Here is a 12110-nt window from a genome sequence, read left to right as displayed (position 1 = left end):
GTCCGCTCGCCAAAAAACTCATGAGCACCTTGCAGGAGATCGCATGAGTATTGTCTTAAATCTTAATCATGTCTTGATTATCTAGTTTGAGGTCGTAGGATGAATACAAGTCATATTCCAGCCCAATCTTTTTAACTGCAGAAATTAATTTTAATTATTTTAAATAATGTATCCAATTATATTAAATTTTAATCTAATAAAATAATTTTAACTAAAATCAACTCGTTCTTCGTATTGCTGTATTGTGTTTATTTTCTTAGTACTTTCTACTAATTTTGAGTTTATTTGCAGACTCTTCCTCATTTTTTTAGGGTTGATTTTTTCTTTTTAATCAAGAAATATTAAATTTTTATTTTATATAATTGAATTTTTTTTCTCATCCATTTTAATTCAATTACAGCTACATACTTCAATCATTTAAAATATGTGTAAATGACCAAATTAAATAAACGGCCAACTAAAAATTGTCGCCACACTATATATCATTGCACATAAAGCCAATTTTATCTCATTCATTAAATTTTTTATATTATCCATTGTACTTCGATGGACCTACTCACACACACACACACACACACATTTTTTATTCATAGTATCATGTTTAATTATAGTAATAAACTATTGTTTAGATTAGTATACCACCATTAAACAAATTTTCGATAATATTACAAAATCAATTTTTCTACGTCACATTTCAGATACACCACGGAATATTAAATCTGTTCTTGAAACTTGATCTCGTTTCATTATTGAAAAAATAAATATTTTAGAATTGTATTAGTACCAGTTTATTACTAATACATTTAAACTCCATATAAATTATATAATATTCCACTTCGTAAAATATTGAGCCAGAAATATTACTTCTAATATTTATCATATGTCACATCAAAAAACCCTTATTAAACCGGGTACTTATGATTCATATCAATCAATCTGCACTATTTATTGTCCTACCATTTAATCCATCACAGACATTTTAAAATTTAATCAAGTACTACTATTATGTGGGTGTTTCTTTTAATGAAAAGTATTTTACCCAAAGTTAATTGTACTTTATTTCGAGACAAAAATAAAGTTGATTGTACTAACATTATCCCGACATTATGAGAAAGAACTAGGTTAGGAGGAGATAAGATTTGCTCAACTTATGAATTTTTAAATTTTATACTTTATGTCCAATACTTCACTCTAACTTTAACATTCCACAACTTAAAGACACAGTGCCATCACATCACTCAATTTTAATATATATACTAAGATTTAGAAAAATAATTTATCAAGCAAACAAAGTTTATGGTGTTTAAAATACAAATATCATTTTCTATTTTATTCTATTTTTTATTTTATTTCATCTTCATCAAAATTTCATCAAAATTCTTTGAAACCAACAAATGGGAAGGATCTCATTGCAATTTTCTACATTAAGAATTTAAATATGGGCAAATAACTGAAAAATCCATAGCCAAATTTTTTTGTCCTACAATTTTATGTTAATTTATTATTTTTCCCATATTAATTATCTATTGCTCATTTGTGATATGTTGTAAATTCAGCTCGCATTCGAAATTGATGACATTACTATATGCTCTATATTATGTGCTATGTTGACAAAAAATTGAAAATTCATAAAAACAAACAAAAATTTGGAAAAATATGAACCGTTGGATTTAACTCATAATATATTTTCTGTCGTACTACCTCTGTCCACCAAAATTTGTCTCACTTTTCCATTTCCGTCCGTCCCCCAAAATTTGTCCCATTTCACTTTTACCATTTTTGTTAGTGGATCTCATATTCCACTAACTCATTCATATTCACATTTTATTACTCCCTCCGTCCCACTTTAGGAGTCCCGGTTGAGTTTGGCACGGATTTTAAGAAATACAAAGGAAAGTTGGTGAAAAAAATAGTGGAATGCGGGTCCTACTTTTATATATTAGTTTTATAATAAAATGTGAGTGGAAAAAGGTAAGTGGAATGTGAAGCCTATTACCAATTATGGAATATTTCAACCGGGACTCCTAAAGTGGAACACCCAAAAGTAGTAAACCGGAACTCCTAAAATGGGACGGAGGGAGTATAAAACTAATATACTCCCTCCGTCCCAGATTAAGAGTCACTTTTTGCCATAAAAGTCCGTCCCAGTTTAAGAGTCACATTTAGTTTTATCCATATTTGATCATTCAATTTTACCCCATTATTCATCAAAATTACATCAAAATGTCATTATCTATACTTAAATAAACCAAAACAAAAATTAAAAGTCAAAAGAGACCCACCTTCAACCAACTTTACCATCTCACTTCATTTATTACACACTCTACCATCTCACTTCATTTATTACACACTTCAACTCTTTCTTAAAACCCGAGCCATAACAATAAGTGACTCCAAATATGGGACGGAGGGAGTATAAAAGTAGGATCCACAAATCCACTAACTTTTTCCACTCACTCTCCATTACATTTCTTAAAAACCGCGTCCGGTGAAACCGGGACGAATTTTCGTGGACGGGAAGAGTATCTATCTGACGGTCCATCCAAAACACACAATTGCACGTGGGATAAAGCTAATGTGCGCCGTCACACTCACGAAGTGCATTTGCCGCGTATGTTATCGATTTCACCAAATGGATAACGCTTCCACAAAATAAACAAGGGCTCCTCCATCACTACACGACAACACCTAAACTAAAAAACAAAAATTAAATATTTTAAAATACTCTCAAAAAATACAGGAATATTATATTATATTAATATTCCCCTGCAATTAATCATCTCGTACGGGCTGCGGAGGGCGCAATCAACCGTCCGGCGTCAAATCCGACGGCCCGGCACTTAACGCCGTAACCTGCGTCGACCGCGAGCGCTTTCGACGGAAACGACGCCGTCGCGGCGTTGGTCGTCCGCCGGTACGGTCCGAGCCACTTGCTCTGCATGAAGCGGTGCTTCCTCCACGGCGGCAGGTGGAGCCCCCGGCTCTTCAGCGACCGTTTCGCGGCGTCGCTCGCCGATCTCAGGATCTGCTTCAGATCGTCGATTTTTCCGACGAAAACCCTCGGCAGGAGCTGCAGCATCCGCTCGTAGGCGATCGTCGGCCGCGCGATCTCAAATTCCGCCGCGAAATCCAGATCGACGAAGTACCGCGCCGGCGACGGATCCGCTGTCAGGACGTCGATGAATTCGTAGCTGCCGGCGGTGAGTCCGCCGCAGCTCGGCCACTTCGTCTTGCAAATCGCCGCATTGTAGCCACAATTCCTCAGAAACAACATCACATTCCTCCGCAGGATCTGCTTCTCCGGCGATCCAGCGCCGCAGGAGTAGATCTGAACCGCACTCGCCGCGCGAGCAGCGAGCGCGTTCCTGAACTCGTCCGTCCGATCCACCGCGATCGGAGTGATCGGATCTGAATTCCGGCAGCTCGGCGATTCGGAGGGAAAATCGGTCTCCGAATCGGAGCCGCAGCAGCAGTCCGGCGACGATTTGAAGCCGAAGAAGAGCTCGGAGAGGCTGTCGCCGTCGTCGTCGGCGGCGGCGCTGTGCTCGCTTCCGCTGCTGAATCCGACGATCCGCGCCTTCACCTTCTCATCCAACGGATCAGTGACTCTCTTCATCCTCGTCAAACTGTACATTTTTGAAGGGAGAAAGCTAGGGATTTGGGATAATAAATGGGGATTAAGCAGGGGAATTTGGGGGGAATATTCGAAGCATGAAAATAGGGAGAGAGGAAATGAGGTTTTATATTGATGGTGGTGGAAGAGGATATACTGGGTGTATGCGAGTCCATTCGCGTGCTGAATTTTAGTGGTTGGAGCATCAAGCATATCCGTTTCATTGTTCTCCCTCGGCACGTTGTCAGGCCCTGATTGGCCCACGTGGCGACCACATGACTTATCTGGCACGAGCGATCCACGTGTTTGCACGAGGGCGGAGCGAATTGGGATGGGTGTTTGATTTGTTGCATGGAAATTTTGTAAATTATTTACGATTTTTATAAGAATAATTTAATTATATGTGTATTTATCTTGGACATATGTATATGCACGTAATCGAGCTAGCTCATTTTCTTATTTTAAGAAAGTCCAAAGAATGTTTTGTAACCGAGTAGTTAGTGAGTGAGTTTACGTGATGGCATTAATGATTAATAAAGGGTAGGTGTTGCAAGGTAATAAGGATAAGAAAAATTAAATGTTTTGATGTGACATTGATAATTGATATCGATAAGTATTAATCATGTGTAGGGTTAATTTGGCTATGTTTATAGCATTGTCTAACACAACAAGTAAGTAACATAAAAGAAGGATGTGTACTTAATTTAATGACTTACTACTAACATTTTATTTTGTTTGCATTTGTATATCTCTATAGGTTCGCGACAGTGTCATAGGCAGAAGCCACTTTTTTCCCACATGCGTTACTAGTTAAAATAAAAATAAAAATAAAAATTCAAAGTAAATAAATGTACTAATTAGAATAGCACATAATGAAGTCATGACATTGTTAGTTTAAATTAAAATAAAAGTACAAAGTAAATAAGTGTACTAATTAGATGAGCACATAATGAAGTCATGAATAGGGGCCCGCTGCTGATACAGGATATGGATAAAATTACTTAGCTTCGAGGAATAGGACATGAGAAATTTGTCTTATATGTGGAGAGATGTTGTATTTTTCAAGTCCTGAAAAATAGGAAAATTCATTTTTTTTTTGCTATTTGAACTAATCAATGCTACTGATATTTTATACTCAGACACACCAAAATTTGATCAAAATCAAAAATTTTCAGACAATTTAACATTGATTTTATCTTACATACTTTTTACTTATAATTTGTTTAATTTGTTAATCATAACGTCTGGATTTGGATGGGAGATAGTGATATACTACTAAACATGGATATTGGATAATGCAAATAAATATATATGGACTGAATCTTGGTCCCATTATCCATCTCATCATAGTTATTCTTCTTCATAAAAAATAGAGGATAACGATTTCGAGAGATGATGAACATGGCTCTTGGTGAAAGCTAAGGGTTAGCAGAAACTAGAGAGAGAGAGAGAGAGAGATAACTTGAAAGACAATTTGGAATAAGATAGACGTGTTGCTCGTGGAGGTGTGACACCATCTTAGATATTAATTAGAGGATTGTATTTTGGAATTAATAAGATTATTACATTCGCTTACGTGTTCAAGATCTTTCCATTAAAAAAAAGAAGAAGAAAGGCGTGGAGTTATATAGTATTGTGATGTACAAAGTTCCTATTGTTGAATTTTATGTGGACTGATATATTTAGTTATGTTGGGCTGACTCAATTATAATAAATGTGAGGCCCAACAATTATGTGTAAGCAGCCCAATGCTTACTCCAGCCCGTCACTCTCTTGTCTCAACGATGGCCGCCACGTGTCCTTGCTCACTCGGATCACGAGCCACAATCGTTGGATCTGTGGTTATGTTAGTTTGTGAGAGAAATAGAGGAGCCGACTCCTCATCTCTCTATTCTAATTTCTTTACTCTCTCTTTCACTCAAAAGTGTGATTCTCTCTTCCTTCTTTCACATGGCCTAGTTAGTCGTTGTTGCGACCTGAGCCATTCTCTGACTTGCTTTGCCTTAGTGTCTTTCTATTGTTACTTAGATCCGAGAGGATCTTGTGTTGTTGTTCTAACCTCTCTATCTTAAGTGTGCAGGTTCCTATTGGCAAGAGCTTGGATTCCAGATTGGTCAAGAATCAATAGAATCAACTAGGATCCCAATTAGGGCTTACAATCTGTAATAGATAGTTAGTTAGCTTTGTAGATTACTTGTAATCTTGTATTGATTGCATTGTAATTGGCTTGTAACTCTGAGATTAGCCATCTCAGATCATTTGCAATAAAAGAGGTTCCGGTAATTAGTGAATCCCGAGTGATCTGATCCGAATAAACTTAATATAGATTGATATTCCTATATATAGATATATCTGCATAAACAATGTGAGAATATAGACGACTTTAATCTATAATACATCTTTGATTGATATTCTCCTACCGATATTCTTAGAATACTTTATATGATTGAATTACTTTTTAGTATAGCGTGTATAATTTAGAATCTATCTAGAATTTTGCATCACTCTTGATACTCACATTTTTGCATCTATGAGTGATTCTGAGCAATCTTCATAGAAATTGGAATACGTTCTTTATTACTTCTCGGCAGCGAGTTGTTATTCAATTGGACAACATTTCATTTCAAAGTATCCGAATTAGACTCTTAGCTATTGTGATATACTAGTATGTCTTGTTATCAACTTTCTATTGTTGAGTTTTCTAGTTTGTAGTTCTTCCAATCTTCTTTTTAGTCATATAGCTTTACATGTGGTGACTTACTCAGTATGCGGTCGACTGACCCACCGCGGGCCAACGAGAGCCGGGAAACACCATTAGTTTAGGTAGTGTGTAATGAGAGCTGATAGAAAGAAATACTAGCATGTACTTGTTGGCTAAATTATTGTATTGTCACCTTGTGTGCTATATATCGCGCATCACAATTGGGGTCCGATTGAAGCCCTTGCGTGGGCGACCTTGATATATGAGACACGTGTCTATGTTCTGTATAATTTCATGAGTTGTTCGAGCGAGTAAGGTAAAAAAGACGTTGCATAGCATTTTTGGAAATTTTTGGAAATCCACTTCTTAGCTAAAGTAGCTCTTTCCATTTGATTCTTTATTTTGTCATCAAATTAGAGTTTTAACCTTTGCCACTATTATATTCTGCATTTTGTGGACAGTTTCTTGGATCTCATGATTTTGAATTTAATAAAAGACATACATTACCCAGATGAATGTCCTTTCAAAATAAATAAGTTCATTATTTATTGGCTATGAGATCTTTTTTCTTTTTTATTAGTTTTACTATTATCTATAAAAAAAATTGTCTGAAGAGTCGAATCTTTGTAACTCGAATTTGGGCACTTTTATTTTGTTTTTTAAAGTAGTAATATATACATATTGAAATTGTGAGATAAAAATAATAGTCACTACGGTGTTCAATAGTATGATTTAATGATTAGTGATCAGTCTTAGACTATATTCACCCATAATGCAATAAAAAAGATTAGATTGACTACTTTTACATGTAAACAATCAAATTTAAATTTATCTGCAAATAGTGCATAAAAAAAAAGTGACGAATTTATTATAGGTCGTTCATCCACAGATAACTCAACGAGTTGGATGAAAAAAAAATCTTTTTTAAGCATAAAGTGGAGTAGTTCACAAATTTGGGTTTAGCTTAGTTTGGGCCTCAAGATGATGGCCCAACCAAATTGGATCACCGAAACAAATAGGGCTAACTATATGTTTATATATACAAATTGCAATAACTAATTTTCATTTTTGGCTATTATTTTTTAATGAATAGCAATGTTAATATAATAGCTAAATATATAAAAATAATCAATATAAGTAACTTACAACCTCTATAGACTGAGATTGAGATTTCTGTTTTTTATTTTATTCTCTCTCCACTTTAACTACTATTATATTTTTTAAAATAAGTGTAAAAAAAAGCCCAGCTAAAAATGGAAGGATAGGAGTACAACATACATGTGTTACAAAATAATATATGCATCTCTCCACCTATCTTTGTACCAACCATTTGCGTCAAATTAATTTAAACATCTTAATTCATCAAGTCAATTTAATTTTGGGCTAGCCCTATACTCCTATCCTAACACTATACTACTTTGCTTATTTAGTCAAAACCAATATTCAACCATATCTTAAAGAACTAAATTATGACTATAACATTAACAATGCTCTTAAAAATTTAATTTCACGTAAATGGAAATATTTTTTTTTGGGACCACCCATCACGGTGTTCTATGCCAATTCAAAATATCTCCATGCTAAGTTTTTTTGTTGTTAAGATTTAATTATTTTACTACATATATGTATATTAAATTGATAGCATTAATTAAAAGAGATGGGTAATAATTGGCATCGTACTAAATCTGCATTATGTATATTATAAGCAACAAAATACCAAAAAAGGAGGCGCTGCGTTTTTATTCATTCAACTCTAATTAGATTGCGCTTATAGTTAATCAAAATTGAACAATACCTAACTCAAAATCATGATAGCCAAGCTTTTAAACCTTAAATAGTAGCACTCAAATTATTTTTCCCATATACTATATTTAAGCTTTATTCCTAATTGATATTATTAGAATTGAAAATAAAAATATAACTAAGAATTAGTTTAGGATTTATTAGTTATTATTTTGTGCCTATGTATAAGGCTTTCCATTGTATTTTGCATCAACACTTTACAAAATGTAGTCTATAAATGAATTTTCCCGTTTTCCCATATCTCTCTCTATCGATACTTTCAATTTCTTCTTCTTCTTCCTCTAATGGAGATTTCTCCATTATCTCAATCCAATTAGACAATTCTCACAATCCAATTCTACAATTCTAACACATTTATAGACTACATTTTGTAAAGTGTTAATACAAAATACAATGGAAAGTCTTATATATAGGCACAAAATAACAATTAATAAATCCTAAACTAATTCTTAGTTATATTTTTATTTTCAACTCTAATAGATATTATAATAATTTCAGTTATTTAAATTTCGAGTGCATAGCTCACTCATAATGTCATCCATTTTAGTATATTATTACTAAAATGACATGCACAATAAACTGACAATGAAATATCAAATAAATAATAAGTAAATTGAAGTTTGACTAGATACCATTGGTGCATTTTAGGCTTTTCAGCATATTCGTGTATTTATTTCCATCTGATACGCTGCAATTGAGCAATAAATATATAGCAAAATATATTAAATATATTTTTCAAACTCAGTAAAGTCTAACTACACAAATAATTGAAAATGACCTAAATAAATTTCATAGGATATTATTCTGAGTTACTGAAAGAATTAGTAATAAATACTTAGTCCACGATTTATTACCCCCACACACATATACATACGATGACATACACACACTCATTTACACATTTTATGTATAGTAAAGTTTTTTTGTGTTGTGGAGAATATATATTAAACTATACTAGTTTTTATGAATTCCTACAATAAAAAATAAAATCGTCCCAATATTTGGTAGTCCTCTACTCCCTCCGCACCACAAAGATTGTCTCATTTTTTCATTTCGGTACGTCCCATAAAGTTTGTCCTATTTCACTTTTTACCATTTTGGTAGTGGACCCTATATTCCACTAACTCATTCTTACTCACATTTTATTATAAAACTAATATATAAAAGTAGGACTCACATTTCACTAACTTTTTCAACTCATTTTTCATTACATTTCTTAAAATCCGTGCCTGATCAAGGTGGGACAATCTTTGTGGGGCGGAGGGAGTATAATTTTTTTATTGTTCGTCCACTACCTTATAAATTAACCCACATAGAATCTAATTACTTATCTCCACAATTTTTAAATTTTGAAACTTAAAATATAGTCAACTTTGTCCTCTAGATTCTAGAATACCAAATATTATAAATTATAATTAAATAATATATATACGCCCGGCCATTCCTCGCAAACGACGTCGTGGCGTAAGCATATACTTCAGCATTTCTTCTTTACCACTCCCGTATTCTTCCTCTCCAAGAATGTTTGACACCATCCCCTTTATATATATATATATATACACACACGCCTATGTGTTTCTGTGTGTATATATATTATTTCAAGCTAGTCAAATACAAAATCCTAACCCAGAACAAAATCAACCTGACGAATTAACGATTTCTCTCTCTATCTCTCTCTTAAATAACTGCAATCAAATTGAGTGAATTCTGCCAGAATTGCTGGTTTTTGGAAGCCTCTGCCATGCACGACGGAGATATCCACGGCGGCGACGGTGCGGCTGCGCTGGATTTGAAGAATCTGAAGGTGATCTCGCCGCTCGGCCGGGGCGCCAAAGGCGTCGTATTCCTCGTACAGACGGAGCGCGGCGAGCTGCTCGCGCTCAAAGCAATGCTGCGATCCTCCATCGAGAAGAAGAAGAAGATCTCGAGCGCCGGCGACGGCAGCGAGTACCGGAGGATCTGCTTCGAACGAGAAGTGTTGGCGTCGTTTCACCATCCTCTGCTGCCGCGGCTGCACGGAGTTTTGGCTACTGATAAGATCGTCGGATACGCGATCGATTACTGCTCCGGCCGCGATCTGCATTGTTTGAGGAAGAAACAAACCGAGAAAATGTTCTCCGATGACATCATCAGGTAGATCTATCTCTCTCGGAATTAACGATTTCAATTTTCCGGCGTCGTTGTTGAGATTTCTCATTTGATTTTCGATTCAGATTTTACGCGGCGGAGCTGGTGCTGGCTCTGGAGTATTTGCACGGTTTAGGCGTGGTTTACCGAGATCTGAAGCCGGAAAACGTGATGATTCAGGAGAACGGCCATTTAATGCTGGTGGATTTCGATCTGTCGACGAAACTCGCTCCGAGATCTCCAGAAATCCGCTCAGTCTCCTCCTCCGATTCAGATCCGCTAGCGAAGAAACCGAAACCGAAACCGAAGAAGAAGAAGCTGTTCAGTTTCCGGAGCCGCCGCCGCGACTCGGGGATCTCGCCGGAGGAAACCGAAACCGAAACCGATTCCGACCTCGCGAGCACCGCGTCCGACTCCGTCGAGAAGTCGAACTCGTTCGTCGGCACGGAGGAGTACGTCGCGCCGGAGGTCGTCCTCGGCGACGGGCACGACTTCGCCGTCGACTGGTGGTGCCTCGGCGTCATGCTGTACGAGATGCTCTACGGAGCGACGCCGTTCCGCGGCGCGAACCGGAAGGAGACGTTCTACCGGATCGTGACGCGCGTCCCCGATCTGACGGGGGAGTCGACGCCGTTGAGGGGCTTGATCGGGAGGCTCCTCGAGAAGGATCCGCGGAAGAGGATCTCCGTCGCCGAAATCAAGGGCCACGATTATTTCAAGGCGGTTGATTGGGACGTGATTACGGAAATGCCCCGGCCGCCGTTTATTCCGGAGATAACGGACGTTGGGGACATGGACGGGATTGACGAAATTGACGTGGAGAAATACGTCGAAGGCGTGTTTGAGGAAAAAGTGGAAAATAATACGAATAAAAACGCGTGGGTTAATAAGAATCATCCCACGCAAATTCAGAATGATAATTTTTTGATTTTTTGATATTTTTTTTCTTCATCATATATGATTTTTGAAATTATATTATTAACAGATTATTATTTTATTATTTGTAAAATAGAAATTGATTTAATGTGTAGTGAATTACTTATATTTCATGACATTGCATGTGAATGTTTTTATGATTTTGAATGTGACTGAGCTTACTATTAGGACCACTTGTGTTAATTACCATCAATTGATATACTATTGTACATTATTGGGAAAAAAATAATAAAATTTTGGTTTAATTTTAGTTTGTGCTGAAATTTTGAAGATTGGGTAAAAAATTTATGAAATTTAATGTTATTGTTGATGTTATCACCAATGGCGGATCTAGGGGGGATCGCCCCCTCCGTGCGACTATTTTCCCCTTATCGGGACGTGAAATTACCATGTTCGCCCTTCCGTTTGTCTCCGGCGTCGCCCCAAACAACGAAAAAAATAGCCATGTCCACACTAAATCAAGCTTATACTACTCCATATATTCCGCCTTTTCCGTTTCCGGATCCTAGATCCGCCACTAGTTATCACGACTATGGTTTTCTGTTTGTAGTTTTTTTTTTATTTTTTATTTATTTATCGATTTAGCATGTTTCAAATTGATAATATGTTTAATTTATCTGTTAGATGTATAAGAAAATGATTAAAAAAAATTTCATTTGGTCACATCATTGTAGAATTTCTCTGATGATATATTAAACATAATTTCATCTAAATTAGATCTCATGAAAAAATGACTTAAAATTTATGATTTTTATAGATGGCCTTTAAAGTTTGGGATTGAACAATAATTTGACCATAAACCATAATTTTCTAATAGTTTATATTTATCTATCTAATACTCCTAGTTTGGTTGGTAAGTAATTGGAGTAACTTTTAAATTTAAAAATGAGTGGCCAAATGCGACGGAGTCCTAATTCACTTTATTTAACT

At 35.8% G+C, this 12110-nt stretch overlaps 2 protein-coding genes across 2 annotated transcripts; one reads left to right on the top strand and one right to left on the bottom strand.

The window, feature by feature from the left end:
- Positions 1-2567: 2567 nt before the first annotated feature.
- LOC125187489 lies at positions 2568-3731 on the bottom strand. Its single transcript, XM_048084086.1, has one exon. It carries the CDS (start codon positions 3632-3634, stop codon positions 2777-2779), a length of 858 nt encoding a protein of 285 aa, XP_047940043.1. The 5' UTR covers positions 3635-3731; the 3' UTR covers positions 2568-2776.
- Positions 3732-9694: 5963 nt separating this feature from the next.
- Positions 9695-11296, top strand: LOC125186918 (serine/threonine-protein kinase OXI1-like). Its single transcript, XM_048083406.1, has 2 exons — positions 9695-10250; positions 10331-11296. The coding sequence occupies exons 1-2, from the start codon at positions 9859-9861 to the stop codon at positions 11178-11180; spliced, it is 1242 nt and encodes a 413-aa protein (XP_047939363.1). The 5' UTR covers positions 9695-9858; the 3' UTR covers positions 11181-11296.
- The last annotated feature ends 814 nt before the right edge of the window (positions 11297-12110 follow it).

Source organism: Salvia hispanica, chromosome 5 (genome assembly GCF_023119035.1).
Source record: "Salvia hispanica cultivar TCC Black 2014 chromosome 5, UniMelb_Shisp_WGS_1.0, whole genome shotgun sequence".
Lineage (NCBI taxonomy): Eukaryota > Viridiplantae > Streptophyta > Magnoliopsida > Lamiales > Lamiaceae > Salvia > Salvia hispanica.
Note: the sequence above shows the minus strand (reverse complement) of the source record. Positions and strands in the feature narration are given on the sequence as shown.